This window comes from Epinephelus moara, chromosome 7 (genome assembly GCF_006386435.1).
Source record: "Epinephelus moara isolate mb chromosome 7, YSFRI_EMoa_1.0, whole genome shotgun sequence".
NCBI lineage: Eukaryota > Metazoa > Chordata > Actinopteri > Perciformes > Serranidae > Epinephelus > Epinephelus moara.
The window spans coordinates 24210285-24224709 of NC_065512.1; the positions used below are offsets into that span (position 1 = coordinate 24210285).

The 14425-nt window shown below is 41.7% G+C and overlaps 1 protein-coding gene across 1 annotated transcript in view; it reads left to right on the forward strand.

Moving 5' to 3' along the window:
- bard1 (BRCA1 associated RING domain 1) overlaps positions 1 to 12148 on the forward strand; it is a 31496-nt gene extending 19348 nt beyond the window's left edge. Inside the window, exons 9-11 of the mRNA XM_050048521.1 lie at positions 1721 to 1813; positions 8813 to 8910; positions 11631 to 12148. Of these exons, the coding sequence (XP_049904478.1) occupies positions 1721 to 1813; positions 8813 to 8910; positions 11631 to 11978 (539 nt within the window). The 3' untranslated portion in view covers positions 11979 to 12148. The remainder of the gene's footprint in view (positions 1 to 1720; positions 1814 to 8812; positions 8911 to 11630) is intronic.
- Positions 12149 to 14425: the final 2277 nt, after the last annotated feature.

A 14425-nucleotide genomic window follows, 5' to 3' on the forward strand; every position in this document is an offset into this window, starting at 1 on the left:
TGATTGCTTTTTAATGTTGTTGTTGGAGACACATGGGCTCTGAGCAACACTGCAAATTAACAGCAGCTACCAGCCAATTGCTGCTTCACTGGGACCCTGGTAAGTTTGTTCACAGCCAAACACTCTGATAGGTAATCAACCATCATTTGGATGCCCTGTTCAACTAAAAGATGTAGTAGATGGGTAAACTGCAAGCTCAAGCACCCAAAGGATCTCTAGTCATGAGGCAGTCTCTTTCCTTGGTCATAGTGTTTGTTATATACAGTACTTTCTACCACCATAGAGATGGGATTTTTATCTGAATGATACTTTTCTTCCAGAGCCAAGCCTTACAGGCTTTACTATCTTACACAGTCCCCTTTTTATTGTAAAAGGCAACAGAAGGAGCTTGAGCATTATCACTCATGATGGTTCAACAGTAACTAACAAGTGCTTTTAGAGCTGTATACATCATTGTGATACAGCAGCTCCTTCACTGTTGCATAGTAATGGCTGGGAGAACACCAGAGAGCAAAAGTAATTGAAATCATTCCTCATAAAATGTTTGGAGGTACTGTCAGGGTGATGAATAAGCACTAATGAAAAACAGAAGTGTTTCTCACAACTCTACCGCCTCTGACCGGAGGGGTGAAAGTTTGTGCTTTCAGAAAATGTTTTTTACATTCTGAACTCGAGGCTACAAATCCACGCAAATCCACGGTCAATGAGCAATGTAAGAAGGTTCTGCCCTGGAGATATAATTATGCTCGTTTTGTACTTGTCAACCACGCTCACATGTTGAATGAAGAGGCAATAAGCTTCTATTTAAATTTTAATTAACCTCTAATTATCATCTAAAGCATTTCATGAAATAAGCTGTTGCATGGCCTTTTGTTGTGTTGCCATGTACTGCCATGGAAGGTTTGCAGTAAGCTTACCTGTTCACCAAGGCAAAATAAACAAATTACTAACTGAATGAGAAATGCACTATATTAGGAGGAGAAAGCAGGAATCAAAGCCTTAAATATTAGTCACAAATGTTAGCAGGCAAACTCACTAAACTAAGATGGTGACACCATATACTGCAAGAACTCTGTTTCTCCAGATGAGCAGGGCAGGGGCGTCTCAAGTGTTCAAGTACATCAGTAGATGTATTTGATGGAAAAAAAATAAATATATTACAACTTTACATTAGACACCCTTGCCTTGCAATTTCAGCCTAATTGTGTCTCCAGGCAGCTGAGGCTCCTTTACACTTACACAAAGTTAGTGGCCTGTGTGTCTGGCTATAAGTCCTTGATAATAGTCTCTACAGACCATAGCTCCTGGTAGTAGCACCAGGAATGTCATCGAACACCAGACATGTCAGCGAATAAGTTAGGATGTGCTCTAATGTTTTTGTCTTGAGGAACAGGAGTCATGCTCATGGCTCATTTAACCAGAGCTGGGAGAAAAATCAAAGCAGTGTCTAAAAAACAGTATCCAAAATGTGGAACAGAAGTTGAACACACTTTTCAGCATGTTATAACTTTATTATCTTGTAGCACTTTGGCTATCTAGCTATCTGAATTTGCACCATTAATTTACATACACACACTCTGTAGCTGAACTGTCTGCGGCTCAGTCTTGAGTCACGCTGAGTCACAAGGACAGCAGCAGGCAGCATCTGTTGTGTTTGTGGAGCACAACTCATTTGTACCTTTTCAATGTGGCTGTTGTTTGTGTTTGTGTCTTCCTCCAGTGAGCCATGTCGTGGTGCCAGAAGGACACATGCCCACCACCATCTCCACCCTCCTGGGTCTTCTTGCTGGCTGCTGGGTTGTCAAATTCAGCTGTGAGTATGGAGTGAGCCGTCAGCTGGAGTAGTTCTCTGCGGGGGCTATTTTTGGATGTCATGTTAAACAGTGTTGCTGTATTTCCTACTGTAGTGACACTGAGGCAGATTTTATCCAAAATATCCTAAATGTTGACTGTTGCCTAAGCTCACCATGTGTTTCACCATCTGTTTCAAACTGTAATGGAAGAGTTCACCCCAAAATGTGGATTCTGTTATTTATACCATGCTGACCTTCACTGCAGTCAAAACACAAGTGAAGTGTATATGACCACACAGTCACAGCTGGTGACAGCTTTCTTTAAAGCAGCAGCTGTGGCTGCAAACATGGCCGTATGTTTTCCAAAAAGTAAAGAAAATCCAAACACTTCATGTTGTTCAAATCCAAGTATTGTTCAGCCAAATCATTTTTAACTATAGACCCACAACTCAAATATTTACCTAATTATCCCCTGGAGATTAGGGTTCACTATTACAATGAATGACAATTACATTTGGGTATGTGTAGCACTCAGCTTCTTTCATTCCTGACAGTCATTAATTCAGTGAAAATGGCTTTAACATTCTTTTCCACCACTGCATCCCAGGATAACACGACATAGGTCAGTGACATAAGTGTGAATGGAAATATTTCACACATCAACCTTTTGTTTTTGTAGCTTTTCTTCAAGCATTTTCCACAAATTCAGAGTCATTTTTAAGTGTGTGCAGCTCTTTGGTTATTCATAGTAGTTTGTAACATTAGACAAAGGAGCACAAATGTCAGTTATTAATGTATTTTTCATACTCACTCTAGGCTACTTAACAAGCCTACTTATTTATTGCCTAAAGGAACAGTTTGACATTTCAGCAAATAAGCGTATTTGCCTTCTTATCGAGAGTTTTGCTGGGTATACACTACATGAGAATCAAGCGGATTTTGGACCTGATTCCCCTTTCCCGACAATCGTTGGCAAAGACCTGATTTTGTTGATGGTTTTTAGGGCTGGGCGATATAACAACTATGTACAATATATAGATATATTTTCAAGCAAAATATAAATTTAGACAACACCGTTTATATGGATATAGGGTCAAGTTGCGTTACAGAACATGTACCAGCATGCATCTCTTCTCTCTCACACTCCACACAGCCTCACTCACTCACTCACTCACTCACTCACTCACTCACTCACTCACTCACTCACAAGTTCTCCAGTAACAGTCAGAGAGACACAGAGCTGCTCCTCTGTTTTATCTGTCTGTTCATTAGTCTACAGTGAGACATCGACCAATATGTTGCACGTGCTACACTAAATCAGTGTGTGAGATGAATGAAGTTACCGCAGCACACGTGTAATCCAGTGTTGAGCTGCTAGTTTGTGTGTGAGGTGGATCATGGCGCATCACCATTCTTCTTGGTAGTTGTAGTCTGAAGTGTGACACTGAGACAGTGCCTAGATGCAGGGGACAGACGTGTTTCAAAAAGAGGACTGACAACACAGATGTATCATATACAAGACGTATATAACACGGACAAAGTGTCTCGCTCCTTCCCTCCCTCAGCCTCTCTGTTGATGCTCTGTGCATAATTAAGATTAAAAAAAGGATTGAAATCAATTTCAGCACTAGATTCATTTGAAAGACCATGGAAAACGACTTTTTAACTCCCCCACAAAGATTTTTAATTGTTCCAAGCTACAGTGGATTTAGGCCTACTTGATACTCTTATAGTCATGTTAAAAATCCCAGTCTGTTTTTTATAAAGGCTTGTGACATCTCAAATGTGGCTTTGACTTGCAACTGCAAACATGTCGGCCATTTTGTAGAAAATGTAGAGATACATATCGTGTATTGCCAGTCAGCCTGTAAATACTGAGATATCCATATCGCCGTAATGGTTTTAAAGATAATCTTGCAAGATTTTCCTCTAGATTTGGGTATTGTAAGTGTTTTTTAAATCATAATATTAGTGTGCTGTTTTGGCCAAATTGTTGCTCTCCACACACTATACGAACAAAACCAGTCACTTGTTTAATTCATACAGAACCCAAAGTGTAAAAACAACTCTTCACCATTTTGTTTGGGGTTATGTGGCAGACTACTTTTTGTGTGGGTGCAATGTTTCTGATTGTTGCCTGGCAACTGCTCCCAGGTAAAAACACACATCAGGCACATAACCTTAGATTTACATTGTTGATGCTGCATTTGATTGGCCTGTTATTCAGAGCATTGCCTCTGTCTTGAGAACACATTCCTAATTAGATCTGACAACCCAGCTAACTGAGCAACTCAATAATCAGCTTACGTTGGCGGCAGGTTTACAACTGATAAATGTTGCTGTTTGAGTTCCTCCAAGGTCATGTTTGTTTTAAGTTGACTGAGTCATTCAGGGTTGCTCTAACCATGGGAAGAGTATTTCTATCTGCATCTGAAGTTATGTTTGCTGCAGTGAGGTGACTGCTGGCATAGTATACAGTAGGACAAGTGAAAAACCGAGGAGGTAAATATTGGACTCTTGGAACTACAGTGCAGAACAAATGGATTGTGCTGCACAAGCAGTTTGGAGTAATTTTATGGGTTTTGTCCTCTTCTCTGAATCCCAGAGAACATTTTACCTGCCATCGCTGTATCAGAAAAGCCTACGATGGAGTTGTGTTTGATGATATGCAGTTTGTGACTTTGCCATGCAAACTTTACTGGAAACACGAGGACATTTTTATTATTTGGCTTCTCTATATGCTACCGTCATAACGGCTCCAACGTGATTTTTCCCTCGTGACCAAACTACTCTGAGACATGTACATTCAAACTTGTATTTCCTCTCTCCTGCCACCTTTCAGATGAAATCAGTGTCTGTGTTTGGAATAAGGACTAAAGGCACTACTTTTTATTTTCTGCAACATATGAAATGTCGGGGGAAACATTAAGAACATTTTGCATCCAGCAATTTTCAGGTAAATTGTTTTGTGCCTTATGCTGTGCGCACACCTGTGCACACACACCTGCTTACATATCTGACAGCCAAACAGAGTGGATGGGTGACTGGGAGAAGGAATCTCGGAATCAATGCGCCTCAAGGCTTCAATATCACTAGCGATGAAAAGATGGCTAACCCTCTTTTCCTGTTTGATTTATTGCAAGATGAATACTTAGCAAAAATTTAGCTATTCCCAGCCAGTCTCCCTGGCATCCTTGAACCAAGTCAACAAGCAAATATTCAGAGGAAGTCGGCTTTAGGGGAAGTAAAAAGAGACTTGCTGTCAAAGTTTTCTGGCACCTTGGCGTGCCCTTGACTGGTGTATCCGTCAGTAGCATCTCTTCTGTGTGTGTGTGTGTGTGTGTGTGTGTGTGTGTGTAGAGTGAAACAGCACGCACGCTTGTCTCCTTCTCTGCCAGTAAGCCATTTCAAGTTTGAATGTGTGTGCTGAGGTGTGTGTTTGTGTCACTGTATAAGATTTTGTGTGTTTGGACCATATTCAGCCCCTCCTCCTCTCTTTTCTCTACGCAGGCTGAGCACTTGACACAGCTTGTCTCCCCCATGACAATCACTGTGGCATCTTATCTGTCTCTGTCCTTGTTTTTTTATGTGTGCAGCTGAGTTCTCAGTGTCACCTGCTTTTGTGTGCCGTCGCTGTCAACTAGGCCGAGCCAGAGCTCACCTCTTTATTGGTCTTCTGTGGCAGTGTAACACATTTTCCCTCAAATGCAGCTCCAGTGTTGTATTTAAAACCTTTCCCGAAAAGTGAATCTGTGAATTATCTCAGGGTGCGTTCACACCTGCCCTGTTTGGTTTGGTTCAATCGAACTCAAGTTCATTTGCCCCCAAAGTGCAGTTCGTTTGGGCAGGTGTGAACACAGCAATCGCCCTCGGGTGCACACCAAAACATCCAGGCCGAGACCTTCTTGAAGAGGTGGTCTCGGTGCGGTTACAAGCAAACTCAGGTGAGAACACGAACCAACTCTAGGCAATTATGCACAGTTGTTACGAAATTAGTCCCTGATTCAGACCAAAGCAAGCGAACTCTAGGTGTGAAAGCACTCTTAATTCTGCGTAACATGGCCCGATCCAGCTAAAAGTCTCAACTGAGCATTCATTGAGGGTCAAACAAGGGTTTGGATTCTTGTGTCTATCGTGCACTTGTAGCTGAAAGAAATAGTTCAACATTTTGGGAAATACACTTATTTGAGGTCAGAAGATGGATATTAGATCAAATGTCCGAGCGGGAGTCAGGATGTGTTTATCCTAGCTTAGCATAAAGCCTGAAAGCATTGGAAACAAATCAATCCATTCTAAAGCTCACTAATTAACAGGTTGTATCTCATCTGTGTAACCTGTGGACAATTTGTGGCTTCAGGGGGAGCAAAAAACTATTACCATTAATGATTACTTTCTATAAAGAAACCAAAACTTGTGCTCACTGTCTGTCTTGCAGTCCTGCGCTATAGATGCTGCAAAGACGTTCTGCACAGATAGATTTTTTTTTTTTTTTAGAATTTCTGTTCTTTATAGGTTTAACAAATAAGATACATTGTGTACCTAAGTTCGCTTTAGAGGTGTTTGCAGGCACATTTGTTCACTTTGGACAGAGCTAGGCAGTTCCCCCCTGCCTTCAGCCTTTTTTGCGAAGCAGGGCAGCCAAGTCCTGACTGCAGCTCTGCACTTAAAGTACAGACATAAAGTGCAAGATCGATCGTCTCATCTCACTCTTGAAAAGAAGGCAAGAAAGCTTTAAAAGCTAAATGTTGAACTGTTCCTTTAATATATATGTATTTTTTTCCTCTCCTCTCTTTATTTTCCAATTTGTGATGGCTAATTTCCCTGCACTTTAGTTCTTGTCATTGCTACTCCCATCATTGGCCCAGGGAGGATGTGTGCACCCATGTGCTTCCTCCCAGTACATACAAGTTTTAGTTGCTTCTTTTCGGCTGCCAGCGAGAGGCTTCACCCGACACCTGCCCCATTAGACACACAGCCCTGCCAGAGGCATTGCTACGAGGGATTGAACCAGGACTCAACTGTGGGCCGGCGTTTTGCCACTTTGCCACCTTTGCACACCTGACTGCAGTTGTTGGTTTTTAGGATACTGAATACTGATAGAAAATGAGTTATAGTACCACAGTCAAACCCCAGTCCCCAGTGGTTGTCCTTATAATGGGAGGACGACCACTGCTCCAGTTGGCTTCATGGTTAATAAAGGAAGTGGGTTCATCTGGCTGTTGATTCATTCATCGACTCAGGAAGGAAGGGGTTTGAGATGTTTTCTGCATTCAGTCTTTGTGAGCATAATTAGCAAATGTGCTAATGGCTTCAGCAATAAGCGCCATCGTCCGGAGCGATTAACCCCAGTATCTCCCCTCCTCTCTGCCCAAGTCTCTGGCAGGGTCCCTGTGAATGAAACACTGTAATTAAGGGGGGTGAAGAAATGTAATTACACTCCACCCCACGTTCTGGAGACTGTGTGTGTATGTACTGTACGAGTGTCATTTACTGTGTCTATATTTCTGGGGCTATATTGTTACAAGGTGGACACACACACACACACACACACACACACACATTTACCCTTATCTGTTCATGTCATTATGTCTTACAGCTGAAAGCAACTGTGTGAAACACTAAACTGCAGCTGAAGGTGAAATAGATGACACTGATGTGTGGGTGTTGCAACATTTAGACACTTTGGCCGCATTTCCACTAAACACTTTCGTTATAGTAACCTTGGACCTGTGTGTAACCTGTATGGATGTGTACCTTAACGATAGATCTGTTTTGCACACTGCAGACAGTACTCTTAATGTAGACAGGGTTGTTACCAGAGCAATAGCAGCGTCACTCCTCCATCTAGCTGTCACTGTATTTCCTCTTCACTGATGATGTAGAGGAAAATCTGTGCCTCGCTGATCCATCCATGGAACAATGCAAATTTTTCAGAACAAAGAAAAGAACAGGCTGGAGTGTTTAGAGCAGAGCAAGGGTGTAGCGATTACATTTCGAAACATGCTACAACTTAACCATATATGTTCTCTCTTGACCAATCAGCAGACTGCAGTGTTTCTACCTCCACCTTTAGGATAGAATTGGTGTGATAGGTACCTCAACAAAGAGGTGACGAAAAAACAGTACAAAATGGAACTGTTCTTTTGGCGCCATCCACAACTTCTGACCCTGGAAATGCAAAAATAACTGTTCTAATATGACTTGAACTGAACTGAACCTGACTGCCTGGTGGAAACAAGGCTTTTGCAGATGTGTATTAGGTCTGTGGAACAGTTTGCATCCGTCACAGTTGGAAGTCTCTGCACTTTCATAATCAAAATAGTTATTCAGGCCAAGCCTGCACAGATCTGTTTCACATCCTCTATATTTTTATTTAACGGCAAACTGCAGTATTTTTTTTAACCAAATCTAGTTTCAGTGTATTCAGTTTTATAACTTTTAAATTGTGCATGTGTGTATGTGTGTGTGTTTTTTTAATATATCCCAAACATATGATATTCAGTAATAGAATGCTTACGGGGAGCAGCAGCACTGTGATCTGTCATGTTCAGAGGCATTTTTTATCTGTGACAGTGAGGGGTCATTAAAATGTGTGACTTTTTTCCCTCCGTATCTGCCTATACTTTTTTTTATAAAACTTTTCTGTCTTTCAAGATGCTTCATGTAAGGATTTAGAACAAAAGATTCTTTTCGAAGTCAAAAATGCCGGGATGCTGGCTGTCACACAGTTCTAATTTGACTCTGTAAAAGCTCAAGAGACAGAGAGAAAGAGATGATGCTCGAATTCTGCTTAAGCTTGAGATACTTAAAACGAGGGTTGCATCATTAACTCCATCATGCTGTGGGCATCTTTCTCTGTCAACAACTGCAGCTTTGCCAATACTTGAAATCTTCCAACTTGCGATAAAACAGACATGAGCTTTGTCATCCTCCCTTCGCAATTGCCTTGTCACACTCTTTCAAGTCAACATAATTAGCTGTAGCTTTAATTTTTTTTCTCTCTCTCTCTTTGATGCCAGGGGTGGAGGCATGTCTGCAGGCAGGCAAGTGGATACCCGAAACCGAGCACGAAGCGGGAGAAGGCCCCCAGCGCAGTCGTGTCAACAGATGTAGCTTGGTAAATGAGAAGCATACAAACAAACACATGAAATAGATGAGTATAGATTGTCTAGACCCGCTGTCCTTGGGGAAGATTTGCTTTTCCAGACAGTGATGCAGGGTTATAGCAGCATAGAGTGCCATTAAAAGAACTCCCTTGGACTTTATCATGTTTTCTGTTTTGATACGTTGTCTTTTTTTGACACTAATTGAGAGAAACAGAATGAAAATGTCTCAATGAATTAATTAGAAACATAAAATGTAGAAATGTAAAACACAAAATAATTAATAATATGAATATTCACCTCCTTTGCCATGCCACCTATAAAGTACAGAATATCACTGATCCTGCAGCCAACTGTTTTAGACACATGGACACAAACACATGCGCAAAGACAAACAGAGAAGTACCAGTTAGGGAATGCAGGGTTATACACACTATCCAAGGCTATGTTTAGTGTTATCCAAACACCATACACCAGCAGAACAAACACCAAAAACATCCCCACCTGAAAGCCTGAGGCCTGTACTACAAAGCAGGATTTGCTGTTAGCAAGGTAACGTCAGGGATAACTCAGGGTTTTCAGTGCAAGCTAGTTCACTTTTCAAATCAATGTGGTAACTTATGTTGAACAGTTAACCTGCACACGAGCAAGATTGTCTTTTATAGAAAACAATCCACACGCTGATAGCTGGCTCCTGTAATTAGAAATGTAACATTTGGTCAGAGAGATGTCAACAGTCATTAATTACTTTTCCACTCTTTACTAAGGTAGCATATTTAGTCTGGCTTTAATTTTTATGTGAGATATCTAGAACAGTTGATCATCCAACTAGACAAGCTAAACAAAAAATGCTCCCTTAAGTCATAATAATACCTTTAGCCTTATTTAATTTCTGGAAATTATTTCTAGCGTTTCTGCATTTTCTTATTCTGTTGTAAGATTAAAATAGTTTTTGCGGTCTCCAAATTCTCGCAAGAACCAGACAGAAGATCTGCACACTGTATTAAAAGTTCCCAGTAGTTTTAATTGAGGCCTGATGCCTGCCTGATGAAGATCTCTGTTAGATCGAAACGTCTTAAAATTGAATTAAAACTGCTGGGAGCTTTTCGTCCAGTGTGCAGAGCCTCTGTCTGACTGTTGCTTTAGTTTGACCTTTTGATCCAGCACCTGTAAAAGTTTTTTTTGGATGTGCGTGCCCTCCACCCTGCTTGTTCCTAAATTTTTGCAATTAGTATCACTGTTTTAACTTGTGTAATATAAAGTACATCATCCATGGTTCTGACGATGCCTCTCGTAAATATGAGCCCCACCTCTTTTACATGAATGCGCTCATGGCTGGATATAAAAACCCAAGAGTTGACTGAGCTAGTTGATAACCAGCTTCATGTTAGTGGTTATCCAAACAGCCAATGTTAGGTTTAGTGAAGCCAGATAACAGAAAGATATCCTGGCTAACTTGCCTCATAGTACAGGCCTCTGGTGTTATCAGAACGACGTTGTGGGGGATGCTCCTTTGCAGCAGGCTCTGTGAGGTTTGTAGGCAGGGAAATTCTAGCAAAATCCCAGAGGAAAAGTTGCTGCAGTCTCTAAGAGAACTCTGATTTGGGCGAGGATTTATTTTCTAGAAAGACAACAACTCCAAACAAAGCCACACAGGAGCGTCTTCAAAACAACAACATTAACGTCCTGCAATGGCCGAGTCAGAGTCATGACCTCAGTCCAAATAAGAATTTGTGGCAGGACTTGAACATTGCGGCTCCCTCACCAGTCCCCATGAAACTTGACAGAGCTTTTGCCATTTTACAAAGAAGAATGGGGACACGCTGCATTGTCTAGATGGCAAAGCTGATACAGACCTATTTACACACACTCAAGGCTGTACCTGCTGCTGAAGGTGCCTCTCTTTTAGTGTAGCTAGTTTACATAGAGATGTAGAAATTTGATAACAGTTGGACATCAGTCTTTTGTCTTTGGATTAATATCAACAATTCAAACACCATTGTGATTCAGTATAGTAAAGCAATGGAATGTGAAAAAGTCAGAGGTTGAATGCTTATAATATGCATTGTTTTGTGAGCAAATACCTTTGTATCTCCTGAGAGATATCAGTGTTTTGAGAGGCTTAAGAAGCAGATGAATACAGTGTTTGTGAGGATTTCCCGACTGTAGGTTTCTTCTGTTTGCTTCCCTCTTGTGCAGAGTAAAATGTCCACTCTAGGAAAAAAAATATCATCAATCATCATACATTAAGGACACACACATATACACAAGCAAAAGTGAAATCCAACCAAAGTGTAGTCAAAGAACGATCTTACTAGAAACTCTTGAGGGAGCCAGTTTACACCACAGAACAGTTGGGCTCATTGATGCCGTGAATAGAACAGTCTCCAGCGGCCTAATTCACTGCTGCTTTAAACAGCAATGCTAAGTGGTTCAGAGTTTGCCTGGAGAATGGTGCTGATAAAAATGTCTCCTGGCTCTGCCGCAAAGAAGTAAATACAAAGCTTCCACACAGACACTTGGCAATTTGAGAGCCTAGATTTAAAAGAAATGAATCAGCATTTAAGTTCATCGTGAACAAAAGGGGGAGACTTTAATCCATTTGCCACTGTTCTCACAAGGACTGCTTTTTTCCTTCTGTTTTAATGGAAGAATATAATAATCGTCTTTAGATTTCATTAAACGTTCTCACTAATGCTTCAATTTGTTCTTTCTAATCATTCATCTTTCGTAGCTCCCACCGCTCTTCGATGGCTGTTTCTTCTTCCTGCTCGGCTCCTTTAAGGCGCCTCCCAGAGACGAGCTCACCAAGCTGCTCCGGGAAGGAGGAGGTCAACTCCTGACCCGGCAGCCCAAGCCCGACAGCGATGTGACGCAGACCCTGAGTGCCGCCGCCTACCATGCGCTGCCAGGCTCCGACCAGGCCCTCTGCACGCAGTACATCATCTTTGACCCCCAGGGAGCTCACAAGCCGGCAGTAGTGAGGCGAGGTAAGGTGTGGTGGGCTCCTTCTACCTGGCTTATCGACTGCATCACAGCCTTCCGCCTCCTCCCCGTGCCGGACCCTCAAACATCAGTCTAAACAAGCTTTTCATAAAATCAATAATCATTTTGAGATCTCATTTGTCCTTGAGTATGGTCATCATGTGTTTGTTTGTTTGTTTCAATACACAGTAATTAAGTCGACATGAGTCTTATTAACAATAATGAAACACTGTGACTCTTTAAATCTAAAATTAAAGTGCTAATCTGCACGGTTTGTTGTTTCTTTATTTATATGCAGTGTGATAATGTTTCTCACATGGTGGGTTCTCAAGGTGCTCCTCACTGCTCGGCGTCCCTAGAAAACCTCCACAGGGAGGCGTCCAGGAGGAATCCTTATCAGATGCCACGAACCACCTTAACTGATGAGGTGAGGGAGCAGCAACTTTACTCCAAGCTCCATCCAGTTATCCAGACTCCTCACTCTATTTCTTCACAGCCACACTGTGAAGGAAACTAATTCTAGCTGCTTTTATCCTTGATCTGATTCTTTCGGTCATTATCCAAAGCTGCTGGCCAAAGGTAAGGGTTGCAAAGCAGATCTACTGGGAAATTGCTCCCTTTTCACCACACAACTCCAGTACAATGCTTGCATCGCGGCTGGCCTTTGGTCAATCCCACTCTTAAGACACATTAATGCAGTTTTATCTGTCGCACATATCTCTCGTTAATTTGGCATTTTGTTTGTGTCGCGTGTGTCACACACAGATCAGTTTCTAATGTGTGGTTTTAGAGTGGAAATACATTCCATATTCTGCATAAGTTTACCTGGAAGAGATAATTATCTAATTATCTAATTGAGAATGCCTGTTTGAAACAAATGGAGAGAGTGGGTCCCTGAAAAAGATCGATGGAGATTCAATACAAAGTGTAGCATAGGAATAACAAAGCAATTAATTGTTCCGTCACAACACTGGCACTTTCTGTGTCCACCTTTTGTGTACACAGGCTGTGTGCGTGTGTGCGTGTGCGTGTGTGTACGTTCCCCGCCATCAACACTGGCCTGAAGGTATGTGTGCTTTAAGAGGTCTTCTACAGGCCATCTCCCAAGATGCCATTTTCAATGGGATTAGTCAGGGATGCACCTAATTGCTATTGATTGCTATGTGCTGCATAAAATTGCTTCCCTTTTCTTGTCCACGGCGGGAGGTGGGAGAAGGCAATTAGTAGTACGGACGAGATAGAAGCACAGACTGACTTGTAATGAAATAGAATGGAGGAATGAACCTGTGAGTAATGCCCTTGAACTCGCTGAGCATTACAAAACCATTAAGCACTGGTATCTTCTTATTTTCTCTCGCACACAGCCCCAGGAAAATACTGTATTTTTTATTTATTCTGAAGGGTTCTGCTTATAGAAAGCTCACAGTTGCACAAAACAGATAAGATATTCCTCAAATCAGAGGTAAGATATTCCTCAAATCAGAGGTAAGGTTTCCTTAAAATAAAACCGGTTGCACAAAACACTAATCTTTCGCGAGGTTTCCTTAAAATGTTCACTTGAGTATTAAGCATTTTCTGCTTGGTTGCTTTTGTACTTAAGGCATTTCTACAGTAAGTTAATCATTGCACAAAAGACCTTAGCAACTAAAGTAAGGGGAAAAAAACTTAAGGTACCCCTGACTCTGTCTTAAACACAACATGGCCAAGTTTATGCCGTTGTTTTGTATTTGCTGTTATTTGTAAATTAAAAATTGAGCATAGCGTTAGTTCAGGTAGGACACAATGTCAAGCTCAGCTCACGTCCCAGCTACATCAGCTGATAGCAAACAGCCCAATCAACTGATGGAGCAGCTGATTGATGGAAGGAAGTCAGCTGATAGATCACATGATTCCTTTCTATGCAACCAACTCTCATTCAGGGCGTCCTATTGAAACTGCTGTGGCCTGCCTACTGTTGCTGCTTCCTCTGCAAGCCGCTTTGCAACCTGCCTCCACCCCAGCTCCTCCTTTTCATGCTGTGTCTGACTTATCAGTGTCATTTCAGTTTGTCATTGATGCTGCTCTGTTCTGTTACCGGGGGCCTTTACTGTTGCTCTCCCTGCCTTTCCATGTAGGCGCATGGAAGGGCAGGGAGGTTTGCTCTTTCAGCCTCAGGCTGGCTTTGTTTGCACGTGGAAGGGCAGACAGGTGTGCTCTCTCCGCCTTATGCTTTCCATGCAGGCGCTTGGAAGAGGCTTTCTCCGTAGGCCTAAGAAAGGCACAAAGGCCCCAGAACAGAGCCATACCACCAAATATAATACTGCAAATGGAAATAAAGTTTTCTTTGACTTCAGTCTTCCTGACGGTATTACATTTAGTATGCTTCCTTTTATAGCATTTCTCCAGAAATAAATTTTCCTCCTCTGACTCTCTTTTCTTTTCTGTTTAACTAAATATAGGAGAACTTTTTGAGATGATAACAAGTATCACAAGTGTGAGTGCAAGCAAACAGTCTCCATGGGAACTGTTTTATTGCTGTAAAATCTCTTTCGATGCAGTAAATGC